Source organism: Euleptes europaea, chromosome 5 (assembly GCF_029931775.1).
Source record: "Euleptes europaea isolate rEulEur1 chromosome 5, rEulEur1.hap1, whole genome shotgun sequence".
NCBI lineage: Eukaryota > Metazoa > Chordata > Lepidosauria > Squamata > Sphaerodactylidae > Euleptes > Euleptes europaea.
The window spans coordinates 108031661-108055093 of record NC_079316.1 but is presented as its reverse complement, the minus strand read 5'-3'; the positions used below and the strand labels follow the sequence as shown (position 1 = coordinate 108055093).

At 43.9% G+C, this 23433-nt stretch overlaps 1 protein-coding gene across 1 annotated transcript; it reads left to right on the top strand.

Moving 5' to 3' along the window:
* Window positions 1-272: 272 nt before the first annotated feature.
* LOC130477930 (pulmonary surfactant-associated protein D-like) lies at window positions 273-23383 on the top strand. The gene is made up of 8 exons (XM_056850014.1): window positions 273-293; window positions 3364-3577; window positions 8704-8820; window positions 14143-14250; window positions 18526-18642; window positions 19500-19616; window positions 22014-22097; window positions 22997-23383. Exons 2-8 carry the CDS (start codon window positions 3379-3381, stop codon window positions 23371-23373), a joined length of 1119 nt encoding a protein of 372 aa, XP_056705992.1. The 5' UTR covers window positions 273-293; window positions 3364-3378; the 3' UTR covers window positions 23374-23383.
* Window positions 23384-23433: the final 50 nt, after the last annotated feature.

Here is a 23433-nt window from a genome sequence, read left to right as displayed (position 1 = left end):
GCATATCTGAGCTTTCACCCCTTGTTCTGTAAGAAATCCAGTTCTACATCCCGCCACATTTTGCAAGCCTGGGGAAATCCCTTTCTTTGTGTCTTGCACTTCTTATCAACTCTGCAAGATGAAAAGGAGGCAGCTGCTCTGAAGTTTCCTGAAGGCCCTGTGAGTTCCCTGTAAAGTCACATGATTGAGAAACAAGAGCCCGGGTTACTTAATCTGTACCCTATAAAAGAGAGGCTGAACTCCTAAAGGATGAGTTTCTATTCAGGCCATTGGAGAGCATCAGAAATTGAAAAGTAAGTGATTGTGTGTTTTTTTTTAATTTGTTCCTTAATGATGGATCTTGCCAAGAGATTTATAAATGAAATGTCTCTGAACGGCATTAATGGGAAATTGAAGAGTGTCGCCAGTTACTTCTAAGGACTGGTAAGATTGCACTGCGCTCAATGAATTTGATTAATGTCACCCTGAGTTAGATCTTCCTCCTTAATTCAAGATTCATTGATAAGCGATCTCTTATATTCTGCATCACCGTCTCTGATTTTCACATCTCTCTGCGCTTATCTAATAATTACCCCCAGCCTTAATCGGGAGTTAGTTATAAGTCCAGCATCAATATCATTTGCCAGCATCTTCATCTATTTGTTTAATGGCTTCATTTAAATGCAGTTGGTAAATGGGCCTTTGGAATGTATCATTAGGATAAACTGCTTCAAGGGAAGATGGGATTCCTGCCCCTTTAATATTTATGCAGAAGAAGGAATTCAGGCATGTATAGTTTGTCATTTCAGGGAGAGAAAAGCAACACGGGCTGAAATTTTCCTTCTGCAGAGCTGAGACTCCTTGGCATGTAGTGACTATAATATCATATTTTATTCCACTTTCTGCTTTATTGTCTTTTGGGGCAGTTTCTTTATCCTGCCTCAGGACCTTGCTAGAATGTGAATCAGTCAGAGGATTTCCAGTAGTAGAAAAGAGCAAGAGTCCAGTAGCACCTTAAAGACTAACAAAAATATTTTCTGGCAGGGTATGAGCTTTCAATGAGAGGATTTCCACTCATTGAAAAGCACATAAAATATTAAACATGGTAAAAAACAGAGAAAATTCCAACGAAAAGAGGTGGTTTGCCATTGCCTTCCTCTGCACAGAAGCCATGGACTTCTTTGGTAGTCTCCCATCCAAGTACTAACCAGGGCCAACCCTGCTAAGCTTCTGAGATCTTGAGATCAGGCCAGCCTGGGCCATCCAGATCAGGGTAGGGTAGCAGAATTGTCTTCTTCCTTAAAATGAAAGCTGGTTCTGATTCTCAGGATATGGGTAGAGGGCATGGTATGGTAGAGAGCCAGCATGGTGTAATGGTTAAGAGCGATGGACTCTAATCTGGTGAAGTGGGTTGGTTTCCCCAGTCCTCCACATGAAGCCAGCTGGGTGACCTTGGGCCAGTCACAGTTTTCTCTGAACTCTCTCAGTCCCACCTACCTCACAAGGTGCCTATTGTGGGAAGAGGAAAAGAAGGTGATTGTAAGCTGGTTTGAGACTCCTTTCAGTAGAGAAAATTGGGGTATAAAAACCAACTCTGCTTCTTCATGGGATCAAGCAAACTTGCACATCTGGAACTGGTCAGTGCTGAATGGAAGACCTTCTGGGACTCCTGTGTAAGACATCGAGTTCTGTGATGTAAAAGTGGCAGGATGTAAATGCCAGAAATCAATGTGATTTAGGAAGGCACTTCGGATGCTTGGAATGAACGATAAATGCTAGCTATTGTGACTTAGTTATTGTACATACGTGTCCCAAAATTTCTGAAATACAAAAATTATAAAAGAACAATGCGGGGAGGGGGAGTGTATGATCATTTCCTAGCCCATGAAAGAAATAATAAATCTGTCAACCAAATTGTAAACCAATACTGATATACTATATCTAATTCCAAAACATGCTATAGATCAAGAGCAACACCATCAAACATGTCCATGAATGGCTGGGGTACCTGAACACTGATAGGAAGAAAGTAGATTCCTTTGAAATGTGGTGTTGGAGGAAAGTGTTATGGATATCCTGGACTGCCCAAAAACAAATCAGTAGGTTATAGATCAAATCAAGCCTGAACTGACTCTAGAAGCTAAAATGACAAAACTGAAGCTATAGTACTTTGGTCACATTATGAGAAGACAAGAGTCACTGGAAAAGACAATCATGCTAGGAAAAGTTGGGGGCAGCAGGAAAAGAGGAAGACCCAACATGAGATGGATTGACTCAATCAAGGAAGCTACGGCCCTCAGTTTGCAAGACCTGAGCAAGGCTGTTAAGGATAGGACATTTTGGGGGATGATGCACAGGGTCGCCATGAGTTGGAAACGACTTGACGGCACTGAACACACACACCTGAACACTTAATTCATGTGTAATTGCACTGTAAAGTTTACTTGGGGGTGAGGAATGCTCTGTTGCCTAATGCCCAGAACTTCTCAGACCAGCAGTTGGTGGTGTATCTTTTATCAGATAGAAATTCTTTTATTGCTCAACAAGTAGCCAGATATTTGCTAGCTGCATCAAGAATATGTGGACAGCTTATACATGTTGTTTTAATGCTTTTATAGACGGTTCGGTTTTTGCAATATTGTTTTATAAACATGGTGTGACAAATGCCTAACAAGGGTTATGATGATGATGATGATGATGATGATGATGATGATGAAGATGAATAGATCCACAATTGGAGCTGGGGACAGACACAGTTCAGGCTGGCCCAATCTTACTTCATTTATAGCCATGCAACTGGACCCAATGGAGGCTATTTAACTGGACCAGCTCTGAGCAATTTGGTTAGAGTTTTCTCATGGAGAATCTGCCAAGAAGAAGGAAGGAGGGAAAGCTGAAAACAGGCCAGATAAAGGTATTGGCTGGTGGGTGGGAAGGAGAGAAGTAAGCAGGAAAATAGGAGTAATTATGACAGCTTTAAGGAAAGAAAAAGAGAAAACAGTGGAAAGGGGGTTACGGTGGCAAAGGAATGCCCCCCTGCATGTCCTTGTGGATATCCCACTTGTTGAATACTAATACTCATCAGAATCCTTTACAGCAGGGGTGTCAAAAATATGACCCACAGGCTGGATCTGGCCCCTTAAGGGCACTCATATGGCCCACAAGCCAGCTGAGAAAGCCCTCCCTACCCACGCCCAATCTGGGCTGGCGAGGCATGGCCCGGCCTGACCAAGTGACATTTATGTCATATCCAGCCCTTGTAACAAATGAGTTTGACACCCCTGCTTTACTGTATCCTTTGTAGAATCCTATGCAATATAATCAATATATGTACCTTGGGTGAACTCTTTAAAAAAAAAAAAAAAATACTGCATTTTCCTCCAGGAAAACCTCTTGACAATGCTGGTGCTTCTGACTCTTTGTGCTTTGGTTTCGCAAGCATCCTCAATGACGGATCCGATGCCCCACCACCAAGTGATGCAAAACTTGGATCGGAATGCCTGCTCCCTGGTTGTGTGCGGACCAGCTGAGAAAGGGCTGCCCGGGAGAGATGGCAGGGATGGGAGCCAAGGCCTAAAGGGGGACATGGGAGCTCAAGGTACGGAAAAAAGTTTACTTCCTGATAGGGTTGTGCAAAAAAAAAAAAAATTGGTAAATTGCTTGTTTGGGGTTTTCAGCCCAGTTTTTTTTCAGTAAACCCAAAATAAGCCAAATACCCATACCAGTAAATATGGATATTCGGTTCATTTTTGGGCTTTCTGAAAAAATTGTGCCTATTATAATCAATGGGGATTTTTTCAACGCTCCCGGGAAAGCGTTTTTGGAAGTAGAGTCTCCAAACTTGCAGCATGGCTGCAAGGGACTCTCTTTCAATGGTCACCAAAGTTTGGTGAACTTTGGGACAGGGGGTCCAATTTTATGGGCCCACAAAGGGGTCACCCCCATCCAGAAGGCATTTGCAAGCCAAGCTGTCCATCAGGTTCAAAAGTTCAGCATTGCCAAGGACTGGCTGAAAGAGGCGATTCCAGGCTGTCACCTCAAAGTCTGGGAGCAGTCCATGCAAATTAGCTTCCAAACGGCGACTTAAATGCAAGAGAAATAAGGCATGGAAAACATTTCTTTTGGTGGCAAATGACATCCTGTGAGCACTATTGTGGTCATGAAAAATCAGATTCCAAGAGATGGTCACGGTGCGGGGGAATGATATTGGAGCCAGCCAAAGTCATGACCAAGGCAGCTCATGTTAGGTAGATTGCTCATCCACGCGGGTGATGGAGTCTTCTTCAGAAGGGCCATGAGTAGCTGATGGAAATGAACATTCTCAGGACTGGGTGAGCCCTGTCTTTTAAAGTGCAGATCAGCTAGTTGTCAGTTGGTCAGACCAAGTTGGCTCCGATTACATGACCCCATCTCAAAAGGGCCCCAACTATGGGCCCCTAACAAAACCAGTCCAAAAAAAAGAAAGAAAAGGGGGAGAAAGCACAGAGCCGTGCCTCTGAGCAAAGGCGAATAGCGAAACCTGGAAAAGTCGAATACCTATTCGGCTTTTCGGGAATCACCTATTTGGCTTCGGATTTATCCCCAGGTTTTTGCGTTTGGTAAACCTGAATCCCGAAATTTACCAAAATGGCTAATTTCAGGTTCATTTTCGGTTCGGGTTTATCAATATGCACAACCCTACTTCCTGAAGACTAAAACTATTGGAGACCAGCTTTCTGTTTACATATGAAAGGAGTCACCCAGCAGTGATCACCATACAGTTAAAATAATTTTATAAATGATGTGACATAATTTTTTTCCATGAGGATTTTCAATCATATTGTTAACTGCCAGCGTGATGTAGTGGTTAAGAGAGGTGGTTTGTAGCAGTGGGCTCTAATCTGGAGAACTGGGTTTGATTCCCCACTCCTCCATATGAGCAGTGGACTCTAATCTGGTGGACTGGGTTCGATTCCCCACTCCTTCACATGAAGCCTACTGGGTGACCTTGGGCTAGTCACCTTTCCACACGCAATTTAAACCCATTATTGTGAGTCTTATCCTCCGCTGCCAACAACAGGAACAGCTCCCTGGCCTCCTCTAAGTGACAGCCCTTCAAATACTTCAAGAGAGCAGTAATGTCCCCCCTCAACCTCCCCTTCTCCATACTAAACATTCCCAACTCCCTCAGCCTTTCCTCATAGGGCTTGGTCTCCCTATCTTTCTCTCATCTCCTCTGGCCCTGAACTCAGCCCTCCCCCCCCCCCATTTGATTAACTCTATGCTTCTTTTAATGTATTATTTTAATGTATTTTTTAAAATTTAATGCCACTTTTCCAATTGATCTGAATAGTTACAAAAGTTTAAAATTACGAAATAATTCAATACAAACACATGAACAAACAACACTAGAACCAGGGAGGAGGGTCAAAAACTGTCATTTGGGGTATGCCAAGCGGGGGAAAAAAATTACCCGCTGGCAGAAGACACTGATACAGGTGCGATATGTGAAAGTATGGGGAAGAATATCTATGGATTGGATACAATGATCCACTTGCCCAGGAATCTCAGATTTCCCCTACTTTCCCTCCCCATTAGCAGCCCCTTACAACCTGAGGAAAGTCGAATCTTGGCATTGCAAGATCCATGTGGAGTAGTAGCCATTCAGATTGGTAAACTACAGTGAGGAAGGGGTCTTATTCTGAACATAGGAAGGTATTCATACTTGAATTTTATTCTGGAGAAAACAGACAGCACTTTTGAATAACTGATATAAAGACTACAAAGAGAATCTTCTCTTTGAACAATGCTACACAGTGCATCCACTAAAGTACATGCCTATTGATTTCTGTTGTGTATTTGGTGGCCAGAGACTTTTATGTTTCAGTTATTTGCTGCAGTTTATTGTTCTTTTTTCCTCCGAATCTGAATTTTCCTAAAGTGGATTTATTGATCTTTGAGGTAATTTACTTGTCTTTGTTCAAGGCTTTTGATTACTTTCATAAGATGAAGCTTTAGCACAGTGACTGAATGCCCTTGGAATGACCCTCATCCCCAATTCAATCCTTTTTCAAAAAAAATCTGTAAGGATGGAATTGTCCTATTACCATTTGTTTCAGTGCTCAAAAACAAAATGCCCTGCCAATCCAAGTCAGGGTTAATAAGAATTATTTATTTCATTTATAAATATTAAACCCCTTTCTTACTCACTTGTATGTTCTGCTGTCACTATTTACCACAAACTGTAAATCATTCTTTATTGCAAGCTAACAATATGGAATTAAAATTATGTATGAAATATATTAAGCTAATACAGTTACTTTGCTGGGTATCTGAAACATACTTATGTTTACTTTTTTTAATAGTCCTGGCCTGTATCCAACTAAGCCAACTCTGAAGATGTTGTAAGATGGGGTAGAAATTTCTGCCAATTGCCCTTTTCTACTGACCTCCCCCATTTTGTTCCAGTGGGCAGGAACAGCATAGGAGGCAAGGTGGGAGGGAAGATCTACCATTACAACTGATCTCCAGGCAATAGAAATCAGTTCCCCTGGAGAAAATGGCCATTGGAGTCTATGGCATTGAATTCCGTCCCCTCTCCAAACCCTGCCCTCCTCAGGCTCCACCCCCAAAATCTCCAGGTATTTCCCAACTCAGAGCTGGCAACCCTATGCATTAAATAGTAGCCTTATAAAAGTCTGCTGTGAGAGAAGCCAATTTTTGCCTCACAACATTAAAAAATCTTACCCTTTCAATATATAACAGCTATTCATGCACTGTAAATACTGCCAACATCTTTTACTGAATATCAAAGTTGTTTCCACACAGTGACCACAAATGGATCTTATTTTTCATCCTGTTGGTATTACTTTCTCTGAAATGCAGATTTCGGGCTCTCTGTGTCCTTTTGCTGGTGAAGTAAGAGTTGATAATCAGCACATATAAACAGCACATACAGTTGCCAAGTTCTTCCTTTTCACACCTTCAAGGGGCCAACGAAGGACCTGATTAATGAACAGGGTTGCCAGGTCCAGGTTGGCAACTACCTGGAGATTTTGGAGGTGGAGCCTGAGGACGGTGGGGTTTGTAGAGGGGAGGGACTTCAATGCCATAAAGCCAAATGGCCAAAGCAGCCATTTTCTCCATGGGAACTGATCTCTGTCTCCTGGAGATCAACTGCAATAGTGGGAGATCTCCAGCCACCACCTGGAGTTTGGCAACCCTAGCCAAATCTCAGAGGCCAATCTGAGGTTTCAGGGGATTCGCATTTTTCTTAGAAGCTTGAAGGGAAATATGGGGAGACTCCAGAATCCAGGAGAGCAGCTAATTTCAGTTTAGCTTGTGGAAAAGTAAAAGTTGGTTTCACAGTGATGTGAATTATACAGCTCCACATTAAGAGGCCTGTGCTGATGGTCCACACAATTGGCTTTCTAAGGGGGAATTGGGGGATCCTTTGAGAATCTGGATTACAGAGCATATTAACAGGCAGCTGCGGTTTTTAGCAGACAGGGCAGAGATCATTGAATCATAGAGTTGGAAGGTGCCATAAAGGCCATTTAGTCTAACCACCTGCTCAATGCAGGATCAGCTTGTCCATCCTCTGCTTAAAGACTGCCAGTGAGGGGGAGCTCACAACCTCCCCAGGCAGATGATTCCACTGTCAAACAACTCTTAGCTGTTACTGTTGGCAACTCTGCTGCTAACAGGAACAGCTCTCTGCCCTCCTCTAATTCAAATACTTCAAGAGAGCAATCGTGTCCCCCTTCAACCTCCTTTTCTCCAGACTGAACATTCCCAATTCCCTCAGCCTTTCCTCGTAGGGCTTGGTTTCCAGGCCCCGGATCATCCTCGTCGCTCTCCTCTGCACCCGCTCCATTCTGTCCACATCCTTTTTGAAGCGAGGCCTCCAGAGCTGCACACAATACTCCAGGTGTGGCCTGACTAATGCAGTGTACAGCAGAACTATGACATCTTGCAATTTGGCTGTTATGCCTCTGTTGATGCTCCCCAAGATCGCATTAGCTTTTTTTGTCGCTGCATCACACTGGCTGTTCATATTTAACTTATGGTCCACCTGTACCCCAAGATCTTGTTCACACACACTGCTGCCCAGAAGTGTATTCCCCATCCAGTAGGCATGTCCCTCATTTCTGTTACCCAGATGTAGAACTCAGCACTTTTCTTTGTTGATGGAGAAACCGAAAGGTAGAGTGGGGGGAGGGAGTAACACAGCCAGCCAGACATATGGGCCCTGGACTAATTCATAGGGTTGCCAGCTCTGGGTTGGAAAATACCTGGAGATTTTGGGGGTGGAGATTTTGGGGGTTTGGGTAGGGGAGGGACTTCAATGGGGTGTAATGCCATAGAGTCTACCTTCCAAAGCGGCCATTTTCTCCAGGTGAACTGATCTCTGTTGCCAGTAATAGCGGGAGATCTCTAGCCACCACCTGGAGGCTGGCAACCCTACTAATTCAGCAGCAGTAAAGAATAAAGACCTATGGCTAGAATGAAAAATGGCTTATCATTAGCCTGTGTCTCCTGTTTTCTTATCCTCAAACTCAAGATGGTGTATGGTTACATCCATTTTATTTCCGGTAACTAGTAAACAGAACTTTACAGAACTGATTATTCTATATCTCTTGGGAAAATTTCCTTGTAATTTATCTGTCTTATGTTCTTCTCTAAATACATGTTTTGCTCCACCACTTTAATAATCTGCCTTTTGAATCTCTGATTAAACCTCAGGAATGCCTGGACCAAGAGGGATAGTTGGTCCTCCGGGGCAAATGGGGCTGATTGGACCACCAGGAGAAAAGGGAACCCCAGGGGCGCCAGGAGAAAAGGGAGATCTTGGTGAAATGGGTAAGCGGACTGCATTTTCTATCTGATTATTAATTTTTCCTAGTTTTACAAACCAATAGATTGTAATACTCAGCTCAGTAATGCATTGCACCTAATAAAAACCAACTATTATTTCAAACTTTCCTTTTATATTGGGTTAGATCAGGGGGTCCCCACCATGGTGCCCGTGGCCACCACAGCACCCTACCAGGACCATTCCTGGCGCCTACCAAGTGTCTTTAGAAAGTGGGTGGGGATTTGGCCCAGCAAGGCTTCTGATTGACCATTGGAAATTTGATTGCTTGTGCTGAGTTTTTAAAACATTACATTTCGGCAGTAGCTGCCACCATGCACAACGATCTTTGCTGCGTGGTTGGAGGAAAAAGCTTGAACTGGCAACGCAGAGGTCATTTATGCAGGGGAAATTTGAGTTTGGTTTGCTGCATAGTTTTCTGCTCCGAATTCTCAAACATCATATGCGTGAGGGATCCCCCCCCCCGAAATTCCAGGAGTACCTTGTGATTAATTATGCATCCTCGGTGAATCACGGAGCTTCTGAGTCCCTCCCCCTGAAAACGCAGCCTTGTTGCACTTCACTTGGAGGGGGCGGATCAGCTCTTCAAGGGACTGTGTGTGCTTCTGCTGGGTATTTCTCCCCACCTTTCTTCAACTGCTTCCTGCCAGGAGCTTCCTTCCAACTTTTGCAGCCTCTTTTTGGTGTCTTCCTGCACATTTCATGAAGATTTAACTCCCTTTTTCGTGCTTTGCTTTGAGGGAAGGGGTTGGAGGGGAGGGACAGGCACATGGGAGGGAAAAGCCAAAATGGGCATGGGGAGAGAAACCCAGCTAAGAGATAAGCATGGAAATAGGGGGAATTTTTGTTGCTCTTGCCTCGAAACAGTATTTAAATTTGTTCTAAAACAGGATCTTAGAACTGTGGGGGAAGAATGAGGCCAGAGCGAAGTCACATCTGAAGGGCGGTAAAATCTTGAATAATGCCAAGGAAGCCTTGAAGCAGTCCAGCAGGGACTGCAAACTAAATACCACTGCATAAATGGCCAGAGGCAAATGGTTTCTTTGGCTCACAACTGTTTCTGCCATCTGTGGATCTGGATGCGACTTATTCATTTGCCAGATGAGGAAAGATGATTGAAAGGGACGCTGCAAAACAGTACCACGTGGGCTGAAGGAGCAGAGAAGCCAGTCTACCCTGAACGTGGATCAGGTTTTCTAATGCCAAAGCTGTCTCTAGAAGCTAAAATGACTAAACTGAGGCTACTGTATTTTGGTCACATCATGAGCAGAGAAGAGTCACTGGAAAAGACAATCATGGTAGGAGATTTTTTGGAGGACATTGAGTCAGAAGCGATTTGACAGCACTTAACACACATAAGCAGTATTTCAGTATATTGATGAATAATGTTGAGTACCAAATATCCCCTGAATGTCAACTGGGAGAATTCTGTTCTTCCCAAATCAGCAGCAAGTAGAGACTCCTGAATTTGAAAGGCTATAATTACCACATCTTTAATGAATATCTAACAAGAGGTGCTTCCTATCTTCTCGATTGGAAATGACTCCATCAGCAAAAAGAAAAAAATGCAATAAAATAAATGTCTTTGCACTCATTTGGATTATGAAATGTGATCAGGTGTGATATTTTTAATTTGCACATTTTGATTTAGCTGCTCATCGCCTGTTCACCCTTTGAGCCTACTGGATGCTGTAATTAGGAATGTGACGTCGAATATAGCAGCACTTATTGCAGTGATGTGTTAGGAGGATTAGTAATGGCCTTTCTTGGAAGCCGAATGCTGAGGGTGGAGATGAAGGACCTTGCTTAGAGTAAGCCCTGAGGCTGCCAGCATGTCTGGTATAGCAGTTTAGCTGACCAATGCTGTCCAGGTAACAGCCAATAATTGTGGGGTAGCACTTTTGTGGGTCAACCTCTTGGATAGCAACAAACAGGAAACAGAAGGGGGTGAGAATCAGAATAGGCACAGTGTTCAAAAGGACTCAACTACAAAGCATTCTAAAGACAATATCTTGACCTCTATGCCAGGTATGCAAACACAGTGTACACTCCTAATACATTATTATTATTATTATTATTAGTAGTAGTAGTAGTAGTAGTAGTAGCAGGAGCAGCAGCAGCAGCAGCAGCAGTAGTAGTAGCAGTAAGAGTAGGACTATTACAGTATGGTTGCCAGATCACCCCATGCCACCAGTGGGGGATAGGAGGGTAGGGTTGCCAGATCCAGGTTGGGAAACTCCTCAAGATTCGGGGGTGGGGTCTGGGGAGGGCACAGACAATGCCCTACAGGCCACCCACCAAAGCATCCATTTTCTTCAAAGGAACTCATCCATGTAAGAACATAATAAAGGCCCTGCTGGATCAGACCCAGGCCCATCAAGTCCAGCAGTCTGTTCAAACAGTGGCCAACCAGGTGACTCTAAGAAGCCCACAAACAAGTCAACTGCAGCAGCATTCTCCTGCCTGTGTTCCACAGAACCTAATATATTAGCCTTGCTCCTTTGATACTGGAGAGAATTGGTATGCATCACGACTAGTATCCATTTTTACTAGTAGCCATTGCTAGCCCTATCCTCCATAAGAACATAAGGAAAGCCCTGCTGGATCAGACCAAGGCCCATCAAGTCCAGCTGTCTGTTCAGACAGCAAACCAGGTGCCTCCAGGAAGCCCACAAGCAAGACAACTGCAGCAGCATTACCTTGCCTGTGCTCCACATCGCCTAATATAATAGGCATGCTCCTCTGATACTGCAGAGAATTGGTATGCATCATGACTAGTATTCATCTTGACTAGTAGCCATGGATAGCCCTCTCCTCCATAAACATATCCACTCCCCTCTTAAAGCCTTCCAAGTTGGCAGCCGTAGTCTGGAGATAAGCTGTAATTTCAGGGGATCCCCAGGTCCCACCTGGAGGCTGGCATCCCCTACAGTGCTCCTGAGAGGTTCATGGCATATTTCATAGAAGGATAAAAAGGGCAGCTCCCTGCCCTAAGGAGCTTACAATCAAATGTAAGCCAGTGGAGAGAGGCCAGAGGGAGAGGATAAAGGAATGATACTCATGTGCCATCACATATTTAGGCTTAGTGCAGTTCAAGACTGGCAGTGACGTTGACGTGGGGCCATCAAGGTACACACCCATTAAACTAAACTAGATCAGTAAAAAAGGCAAGTCCCTGTCCACAGGAGCTTACAATCAAAATTTTACTCTTGTGTGAAAAAGGTGGGGGCAAGAGGAGACAGGAAAGGGACAGGCAATTGTTAGAGGAATGAATGTACACCAAATTCAGTTTAAATTATTTATGCTTTGCTTAGGGGCCTAAATGTTTTCCCTGTGCAGCTCCTAGGGTTGCCAGCTCTGGGTTGGAAAATACCTGGAGATTTTGGGGGTGGGGACTGAGGGTGGGGTTTAGAGAGGGAAGGGACTTCAACTCTGTAGAGTCCAATTGCAAAAGCGGCCATTTTTTCCAGGAGAACTGATCTCCGTCGCTTGGAAATCAGTTGTAATACCTGGAGGTTGGCAACCCTAGCAGGTCCCCAGGTTGGGTTGGCAGATGTGTTCTTGGGAGTCCACACCTCCCAGGCATACACAGTAGGGCTGCCTGATCTCCAGCCAATAGAGATCAGTTCATCTGGAGAAAATAGCTGCTTTGGCAACTGAACTCTATGGGATTGATGTCCCTCCCCTCCCCAAGCTCCACCTTTCTCAGGCTCTGCCCCAAAAATCTCCCGCCAGTGGTGAAGAGGGACCTGGCAACCCTATAGGTTGGCACCGCACAGGTGTTTGGGTAGGATTTCCAAACATAGGGGAGAGTAAGTGATTTCCTTCTCTCAAGGAAGTAGGAGAGTTACAGGTAGGGTTGCCAGCCTCCAGGAAATGGCTGGAGATCTCCCACTATTACAACTGATCTCCAGGCTACAGAGATCCATTCACCTGGAGAAAATGGCCACTTTGAAAGGTGGTTTCCCTCCCCAAACCTCACCCTGTTCAGGCTCCACACACACCCCAAAATCTCCAGGTATTTCCCAACACTGAGCTGGAAACTCTAGCAACAGAAGATGGTAGAATTAGGAGAAAAAAGCAAAGACTAGGCTATATCAGGAGGTGAGGATAGAAGATTAAGGAATTAGTATCCACTTGGAATTAATCTTCTATAATAGGATTACGGTTGACAGCCGGCATAGCAAGATTAGCTAGTTCTCATCTTTCAAGCACAGGACATGCTGTACCTACATCACAACAAACATCTATACTAGGTCTTGTGCAACCACAACATGGCATGCTATTACAAATGCCCAAACAATAAACACCCAAGTGCTGTAATACTAGTAGTTAGGAAATACACAGCACACAAACTCAATATTATTCACAATACTCCTACTTTTATAGGTTCAATTTTTCAAAAAAAATTCACACAGTATAAATACTCTCTATGTTCTACTATCAAATAAATATACAGCGTCCTTTTTGAACTCATAAATACCAACTTTCATTGGAACTGACACTTGCGGTCTCTTTTGTCTTACGGACATTGCCACAGTTGAGAGAAATTTTTGTATGGTGTATATTTATTTGATAGTAGAACATAGAGAGTATTTATACTGTGTGAATTTTTTTTGAAAAATTGAACCTATAAAAGTAGGAGTATTGTGAATAATATTGAGTTTGTGTGCTGTGTATTTCCTAATTACAAATGCCCAGGCAATTGGGTTGCCAGCTCCAGGTTGGGAAATACCTGGAGATTTTGTGGGTGGAGTCTGAGGAGGGCGGGGTTTGAGGAGGGGAGGGACTTCAATGCTATAGAGGCCAATTGCCAAAGCAGCCATTTTCTCCAGGGGAACTGATGTCTGTCACTTGGAGATCACTTGTAATAGAGGGGGATCTCCAGCCACCACCTGGAGGTTGGCAACCAGGCTGACCTAGAAGCTTTTAGAGTCCTTCCTTTTCAGGTGAAGCCAATGGGCTGCCTAATTGGGTGAAGTCATTGGAAGCCTAAAGGGCGCTTTCACACATGCTGAATAATGCCCTTTCAATGCACTTTCAATGAACATTAATGATTGTTTGCAAATGTATTTTGTCATTTCGCACAGCAAAATCCAGCTGCAAAGCGCATTGAAAGTGGATTGAAAGTGCATTATTCAGCATGTGTGAAAGCCCCCGAAGAATACAACACAACTAACTGCAGTTCTGGTGTCTCACCACATGGGGCAGCAGTACATGGAACTAAGAGTTCCCACACAATGTTGTAGAGCTGACCTGTTTGATCAATGATTCTCTGCATCTACCCATCATAATTTCTATCTGTGCAGGACCACGCGGAATCCGAGGTTTGCAGGGGTCTCCGGGAAGCCCAGGTCCTGCCGGAGCAAAAGGTGACAGCGGCCCTCAAGGTGAAAAAGGAGTAACCGGAGAAAAAGGTAAGCTGGTTGATTGCATCTCTATAGGTAACTGGGGGAAATAATACCATGGCCAGAATCCCAAAAACTCCATAACTATTTCTGTGTGTTTCCAAACTCTTTAGGTAAACACTGGCCCCATGGTACAAAGCTGTTTGTGATGTCATGAGGATAGGATTCCCAGGTCCCTCTTTGCCACTGTCGGGAAGTTTTTGGGGTGGAGCCTGAGGAGGGCGGGGTTTGGGGAGGGGACTTCAATGCCATGGAGTCCAATTGCCAAAGTAGCCATTATCTCCAGGGGAACTGATCTCTGTCGGCTGGAGACCAGTTGTAATAGCAGGAGATCTCCAGCTACCACCTGGAGGTTGGCAACCCTACATGACGAGATCTATTGCTCAAAGCAAAACAAGTATAAAGCCCAGGACAAAATCTTGTTGTGTATGTCTAAAGTGCTCTCCTGGTCAAGTATGCTAGAAAGTATGCAAGGAACACAGGTTTCACCTGGAGAAAATGGCTGCTTTGGCAATTTGACTCTATGGGATTGAAGTCCCTCTTCTCCCTAAACCCCGCCCTCCTCAGGCTGTGCTCCAAAAACCTCCCGCCAGTGGCGAAGGGGGACCTGGCAACCCTATAGGAACAGGCTTTCTCAGGAGATGGTGGGCTGAGCTCTCGTTCTTTGGAGATTTTTAAGCAGAGGCTAGATGGCCATCTGTCAGCAATGTGAACTTAGGCAGATCAAGAGAGGGAGGGCAGGAAGGGTTGTGTCAGTGCTTGGCTCTCATGGCCCTTTCTTACATGCCCAGGGTAATGCCAATCGCCACTTTGGGGTCAGGAGGCAATTTTCCTCCAGGTGGCACCAGCCAGCATATGCCACTGGGGGTGCTGTTGCCCCCCAGGATTGCCCCCACTGTGCACCACCCACATGCCTGTCCTCAATCGCACCGGGCATTTGGGAGCAGGGGTAAAGACAGGTGGTAGGGGAGGTGCATATGAGTATGCCGACGCCAGCCCTGGATACCGTACTTCACACTACAGATCAGATCATGTTTACTGTATAAGGCCATCGGCCGTTACAATCTAAAACAATATAACAACAAATTAAAATATACAAGACCAGAATCATTAAAAGAATACAAAAATTAAGAAATTAAAATATGCCCATTCGGCTCTATCCAGCTTTACCACCTTGCACGGTTTGCTTCGCCCTGATTTTCTTGGCCGCCAGGCCAAACAGTGCCATTTTTCGGGAAATATAAGGGTCTATATCTGATAACAAATAGATTAATCTGTCAACATCAGATGATAATTGTGACACTGAAAGAATGTCTGCCGAGAACTTGTTCCGGGGCTCAGTATATAAAGGACAGGACAGGACATAATGGGGAAGATCTTCTACTGAACCACCATATATACAAATGTGTTGAGCCAGAGGTTTTTTTTTATTATTATTATTATTTTAAAGGCCTGCTAGGAGCTCTGTGGGCATAGTTTGGAAACGCAGCAATGTCAGGGATGCTCTGAGGCTGTAGTTTGTGATGTCTGCCAGGTAGGAGGGACTAAAATGGTCTTTTTTTTATCAGTTTGGACCATGGGGCAAATTTCGTATGGGGAGCTACCGTACTTCACACTAGGTGGAGGCTCACCTGCTTTTTTTTTTTTTAAAACCATTTTCAATTTTGTAACATAATAATCAATACAAAAAAAATACAAAAACCCCCAAAACAAATACAAAAACATGGATACAAAAAGAATATGGAATACAGCAAATAGAAAAACAGCCAAATGAAATGAATTTTTCCTGAGATTACCATTATAGATTAAATTGGTTTTGCATACTTAAATCAAAATACTTAATCACTATCATCTTTAGCATCATAAATGCCATATTTAGCGTTGTTAATAAACCCAAATTATTGCCCAAATCCCAAATCCCAAACCCAAATCTGTTATATGGATTTCGTAATAAACTATAACACAAATGAAACATTAGTTTATATCTACTATATAATCATAAACTACCTCTTATTTAATTTTTCTTATAATACCTTAGCATTATACAAAACAGCTAATCTTATTTAATCTGCACAATTTAATATCTCGGGTCACGTATATCTCAGGTCACATCTTCCCTCTCATCCCAAATTTTGAGAAAAATATATACAATACAGTTTGTTCTTCCATGTTCTTCCATTTAAAAAATCCATATACATAAAAAAACAACTAAATGACAACTAATTACAATTTTAAAAACAGCAGTATTACAACTAATAATGAAGCTCAAACCAATGCATTCTCCGGGATTGAATAGGGACCTGGGATTCCTGCCTCATTACCAATGCTGATTTCTCCACACCTACTACCCCTCTGCACATCACACCTGATCCAATCACACCTACCTTTAACACACCTTAAAGCCTACCTTTAACAAAACATCCAAATCACAAAGTGATGTGAAAGTCTGGAGTTATTATCAAGTCTTTAAGGTGCTACTGGACTCTTGCTATCTTCTACTGCTTTCGAAAACAAGTATGTCAGGAACGGGTTTAGTCTTCGGTGGCATGCTAGATTTCTGTGTGTGAGGATTAAATGTTTATATGGAGAAGAGCCTGTACCTGCACTGTGATGTGATACAGCCCCGACACAGATTTGCTAAACTGGTGAGGACTGGAAGCTCCCATGTAAACAGGAGGTTCACACTCAAATTTCCTTGAAGCTGTCGTGAACCCAATGCACGGCTGCGCCAAGAAAATAAGCACTGCTTGTTTGTGTGGATGAGTCTTCAGATATGCAGAGTTATGTTTCCACTGATGCTTGCTTTGAACATCTGTGCCTGAAGCAGGTTGGTGCTGCCCTGCTGAGACACCTGCGGTTTTATTTAGCCTTCCATAATTTCATACCTGCTGTCAAAAATTATTTGCATCACGTTTTATTTATCGTGTTTCAATGCTGTAGGCCAACACTTGATGGCAGCGCACGCCAGAATACAAAATATGTTTTTCTTTCCCAGGAATTTCAATATCTCTTAAATACAGACTCTCAGCTCTGCGGAGATGGATCACGAGGGGTAGCCGTGTTAGTCTGTCTGCAGCAGTAGAAAAGAGCAAGGCACCAGTAGCACCTTAAGGACTAACAGAATTTCTGGCAGGGTAGCAGCTTTTGTTTGAAACGGCTCACTTCTTCAGACTCACGAAAGCTCATACCCTGCCAGAAATTTTGTTAGTCTTTGCTACTGGACTCTTGCTTTTTTCTTTTCTTTTTTTCAATTCTGTGTTATGTATACTTGCTAATAGTCAGCGTTTCTTTGCTTCTGCGATGATATCACAAATGCCAAAATAGTCTCGGGAGGGTAATAAGTTTCCTCACTAGAAAATAGAAATGATAAACCAGAATGATTGAATAAATGTTTGACTGTCCATCAAAGACTGTAGGCTGAAACAATGACTGAGGTGAAACTATTAACTTTTATAACTACCTCCCATTTTTGGTGCTTTTTAATCACTAGGGTTGCCAGGTCCCTCTTCGCCACTAGCAGGAAGTTTTTGGGGCGGAGCCTGAGAAGGGCAGGGTTTGGGGAGGGGAGGGACTTCGATGCCATAGAGTCCAATTGCCAAAGCTGTTATTTTCTCCAGGTGATCTGATCTCTATTGGCTGGAGAGTAGTTGTAATAGCAGGAGATCGCTAGCCACCACCTGGAGGTTGGCAGCCCTAACTACCACCTCATACTGAACACATGCCCTGTGCCCCAGGTGCAGCATTTGGGGGCTGCAGTGGAAGACATGAGGGGAGGGAGTCCCATTCTGCTGACAGAAATCCCTTCCATCCATGGAGATTTACTGTGAGAACAAAGCCATGAGCATGGTCTTGTGTATGTTTTCACCTCTAGTTGCAAGTTAGTTTACCACCCCCTGCCTCTCAAAATACCAGTCCGCCATCAAGCTTTCTGAATGCCAAGATCTCAGACTTCTTTCCCTAGAACTGTGTAGTGGTTAAGAGCGGTGGTTTGGAGCAGTGGACTCTGATCTGGAGAACCGGATTTGATTCCCCACTGCTCCACGTGAGCGGCGGACTCTAATCTGGTGAACCAGGTTGGTTTTCCCACTCCTCCACATGAAGCCAGCTAGTCACAGTGCTCTCTGGACTCTCTCGGCCCCACCTACCTTACAGGGTGTCTGTTGTGGGGAGGGGAAGGGAAGGTGATTGTAAGCCAGTTGATTCTCCCTTAAGTGGTGGAGAAAGTCGGCATATAAAAACTCTTCTTCTTCTCCTCCTCCTCTAAATCAATCGATCGCACTATAGGATCAATGGGAGTCACTGGTGCACCAGGTCCCAACGGCATGACTGGCACCCCAGGACCAAAAGGAGACCAAGGGACAGTGGGCGAGAAAGGAGAAAAAGGAGAAGTGGGAGACAGAGGTAAGTGATGTGGATTTTATCCAAAGTACCCCTGAAATAGCATTTTTGTTAAAGGAGCTGCCTGTGAAAAAGACCTGGAATGGTTCAGGAGAGCCAACATGGTGTAGGGGTTAAGAGCGGTGGACTCTAATCTGGAGAACTGGGTTTCTGATATTATATAAGGAAAGTCTTAAGGACTCAAAGGGAAACATTAGACATAGATTTTCTGTACATATTGTTCTTTGATCTTGTTTTTTGATACTAGTTGTACTATGTTCCCCTGTTTGACTATCGCTCACTTGTAGATATTTCCTACACTACTTGTTGTATTGACTGTCTCCTTTTGAATATATGTTTAGAACTGAGCCTAGTGCTGATTATTTTTGCTTAGTCCACTTGTATCGCACCGTGAATTGTTTTGCCTACCTGGAGGTTGACAGCTCTATAATGCAAAATGCAAAAAACTAAAACACCTAATAAACTGTGGTTCAAGTTTGTCATTTATTTCGCTTTTGTTTCCATGCCCATATGAACATGTGAAGCCACCTTCTACTGAATCAGACCCTCGATCCATCAAGCTCAGTATTGTCTACTCAGACTGGTAGAGGCTCTCCCGAGTATCAGGCTGAGGTCTTTCACGTCACCTACTGGTAGTGGCCCTCTAGAGTCTGAGGCCTTTCACATCACCTACTGCCTGGACCTTACAGCTGGAGATGTTGGGGATTGAGCCTGAGACCTTTGGCAGGCAAAGAAGATGCTCTCCCGCTGACCATGGTCCCATGAGTTGTTATGAAACCACAGAACCAAACAACAGATGGCAGAAGCCAACAGATAACAGAAGCCACTCGGTAACTTGCTGATTTTATATCTCTCAACAGGCTTACAAGGAGCAACAGGAATGCCAGGGCCGATGGGGAAAATGGGCTCTCCTGGTCTAAAAGGAGATAAAGGCTCTGTAGGAGAAAAGGGAACAAAGGGAGACAGCGGCATCTCTGGTGAGTAGGTTAATGTTGTTTTAAATAAAAGAGGTTCATTTAATAATGCTTGGGAAAATTTGTTTACTACATTTATTTTACTCGCTGAGATGCAAAGCGGATTACACAGTGTAAATCAATGCAATCAGCATGAAAGGGCATCTAATACACAATGTGCTGGGACCAGGATTACAGAAACCCGAATCAGTACGGCACATTAAGCATGACACAGAGTGCAGATGCAATGCAGGAAAAAAGTAAATCACATCAGTAGAAAACAATGCAGCCATCACAGGGTATATGTGCAGCAAATGCATAAGATGTCCCATCCACAGTAGATAAAAGAGGATAGTTTAATAACGCTTGAGGATATTTGTTTACTACATTTGTTTAACTTACAGAGACGCAAAGTTGATTACACAGTGTATCTCAATCCAATCAGTGTAAAAGGCCATCTAATCAGCAATGTACTAGGACCAGGGTTACCAAAACCTGAATAAGCACGGCACATTAGATATGACACAAAGTGCAGATGTGATGCAGGGGAAAAAGTAAATTACATCAGTAGAAAACAATGCAGCTATCACAAGATAATATGTGCAGCAAATACATAGAATGTCCCATGCACAGCGCTAAGAAGTCCGTAGTCGCTTTCCCTTTATAAAGCACCCTCCAGAACCTTTCTGTATAGTCCTACGATCTTTATAGGAAAGACTTTCCTATGTTCCGCCACCACAGCTTGGCTTATCTGTTCAGTGTTCTGCAGGTGCTATTCTGCCAACAGGCAGGATAAATGCTGCTGCAGTCGTCTGGTTTGGGGGCTTCCTGGGGGCACCTGGTTGGCCTCTGTGTGAACAGACTGCTGGGCCTGGGTCTGATCCAGCAGGGCCTTTCTTATGTTCTTCAGATCCGCAAATGCCTGTACATGTGCATTATCTGCAGTGGCCACAGGAGGGCTTCCACACTTGGGTCATTCCGCAAACTGTGCAAAACCTGGTTGTTTATAGGAGGAGAAGCGCAGGTCCAAACCCCTCTTAACTTCTTGCTGGCCACATTTTTGGCAGAGATGTTCACAAATATTAGACCGGGATCAATTCAAGCAGTATCAATGAACAATTTATTTGCAAATCCGATGAAATCCTAAATGTTTTTTTTTTTTAATCACACATCTCAGATAGAATTTCAGGTGATTGTGTGAAATTATCCACCCTATCATCAGGTCAGCGGATGCATGGCTTTTATGTGCAGAAGCAAAGATTTCTTTAGAAAGAAATCACATTTATGTATATTCACATACATACATACATACATACATACATACATACATACATGTATGTATGTATAGTAGGGCCAACCCCACCATTATGCTAAGTGAGACTACTTTGGGAACTATTAAAGGACAGCAAAATTTAAATTAGTGTTTTTTATTAGACCCATCTTTCTCCCAGAAAACTGTGAGACAAGGTCATAACATCATAAGAAATGTGGGTTGTCTACCTTTATTTTAGGCAGTTGAGCAAGGTGGTGGAGGCCTTGGTTTGGGAAAATCTTTGTTAGAATTAACAATAGATCTCCTCTTTCGCCTACTTTGGGGAAGGGGGTTGCAAAAAAGAGCTGCTATATGCAAAAGCAGCAGTGCCTTCATTCCAAAAAAGTGTTAGTGACATCATCAAATAGCCAAACCCAATTGGCTACATAATGACATAATCAAATCTAGTATGTGGCCACTGATTGGCTGGAATCGCTTGAAGGAAAACAAAGGACAGGAAAAAATAGCTAGGAAGAGTCATGAACAAAAAGCATAAATGAAAGTTTTAGGACAGGGGTGTCACAGGCCGGATCTGGCCTCTTGAGAGCTCTTATTTGGCCCGCAAGCAAACTGAGGCAGCCACCCCCCACTCTCAATCTGGGCTGGCCGAGGCACGGCCTGGCCCAGCAAAGTCACATTTATGTCATATGTGGCCCTTGTAACAAATGAGTTCAACATGCCTGATTTAGGATTTTTTGACTGGGGATTCCCCTATCCTACTGCACTACTTTTTACCCTCAAAGCAAACCGGAAGAATATTCAGTTCAGTCACTCTGAATTGCTATTGTGAATTTGTGAGGGGTACCCTTTGGACTGTTTGCCTCAGGCAGCAAATTTCTTCGTTAAAAAAAAACAGAACGGCATTTATCACCAAACAACCTCCAAGGTATAAGCAAGTCTCCTCTTAAAAAAACGTGAACTTGAATCCCCTGAAGAACAATACTTCTCACTTGAGGAGCATCTGGATAAATGGAGTTCTCTCATATTCATGGCTTGCCATTTGTTTTTTTGTTGATTTAGCCAAATGGGTGCTGTCTTTATCTGTCTTCAGTCACTTGCTATTATTAGTCCTGGACCTCGTAACTCATTATCACCGTATCATTCCTCAGAGGTCAACCTTATGAAAAACCAAGTCAGCACTTTGCAAGGGCAGCTCGCCATGATGCAAGCCAGTCTCGCCAAGTTCCAAAAAGGTAAAGTGCTATAATAGCTGAGGGACAATTTCACTTTCACCAGTGCTGACGGGGCTGTGGCTCAGTGGTAGAGCTTCTGCTTGGCATGCAGAAATGCCGGATTCAATCCCCGGCATCTCCACGTAAAAGGATCAAATAGTCGGCGGTGTGAAAGACCTCTGCCTGAGACCCTGGAGAGACGCTGCTGGTCTGAGTAGACAATACTGACTTTGATGGACCCAGGGTTTGATTCAGTACAAGGCTGCTTCATTTGTGTTAGTATCATGTCACTGTGCACATTATTTTTTTATCTAGATATTTATACCTCCCCTTTTCTCCCCAAGGGAGACCTGATGTAGCTTACAGCCTTCTCTCCTTAAATGTTATCCTTGCAACAACAATTCTGTGAGGTAGGTTAGGCTGACAGAAGGTGACTTGCCTGAGGTCACCCAGCAAGTGCCCATAGCAGAGGAGGGATTTGAAGCTGGATCTCCCAGATCCTAGTCTGAGATTCTAGCCACTATGCCAAGGTCCTTTATGAATGGGTACTTTGACTTATGTTAGCCCCTGGACTGACTCGGTTGTTCCTTGGAGTTAGGCATGAGTTTTCTGTCCCTCAGAGGTGACCTCACACCCATCCCTCTGCAAAACGCAGGCAAAACACGCAGGGAGAGCGAGGCGACCTCCAACAGGTGGAAAAGGCTTGCATCATCAAAAGGAAGCCACAAAGTAGTAGGGCGTGACCCTAACCCTGAATAAAAGACCCTTATCTCTAGGATTATTCTGAGGATAAAATGGAAGAAGGCTCCTTGGAAGTTCAGGGCAAAAATGTGATAGATAAAGCAGTCATTTTCATTGTTCTCTTGGCTTCGCAGCACAACAGCCAACATGGCCATATTTCCCCTTTTTGTTTATTCCAGTTGCGTCATTTCCAAATGGCCTTATTGTGGGCAACAAAGCCCTGCTGACCAGTGGCTATGAAGGCAACTTTGAAGAGCTGAGGCAAAGGTGTCTGCAACACGGTGGCCAGCTTGCTTCCCCCAGGAATGCTGCGGAGAATGCTGCCATTCAACAGATCGTTATTCTCCACAACAAGCCGGTGTTTCTTGGGATAAACGATATCCAGACAGAGGGGAGATTTAAGTATCTGAACGGCGACGCCATCACATACTCCAATTGGCAGCAAGGGGAACCCAATAATGAAAAGGGGAGGGAGAACTGCGTGGAAATCTTTGTGAACGGCAAGTGGAATGACAGGTCCTGTGGGGAGAAGAGGTTAATCCTCTGTGAATTTTAGGCCACCCCCTGCACCATGTTCAATCCAGCTACATAACAAGGACCGCGTGGTTTCAATACG

Bases quoted from the DNA above. Each gene is read 5' to 3' on its own strand.
- LOC130477930 (XM_056850014.1), top strand. From the start codon at position 3,379: ATGCTGGTGCTTCTGACTCTTTGTGCTTTGGTTTCGCAAGCATCCTCA. The intron at 3,578-8,703 runs GTACGGAAAAAA...ATTAAACCTCAG, and splicing joins GGGGGACATGGGAGCTCAAG to GAATGCCTGGACCAAGAGGG. The intron at 19,617-22,013 runs GTGAGTAGGTTA...ATCATTCCTCAG, and splicing joins GGGAGACAGCGGCATCTCTG to AGGTCAACCTTATGAAAAAC.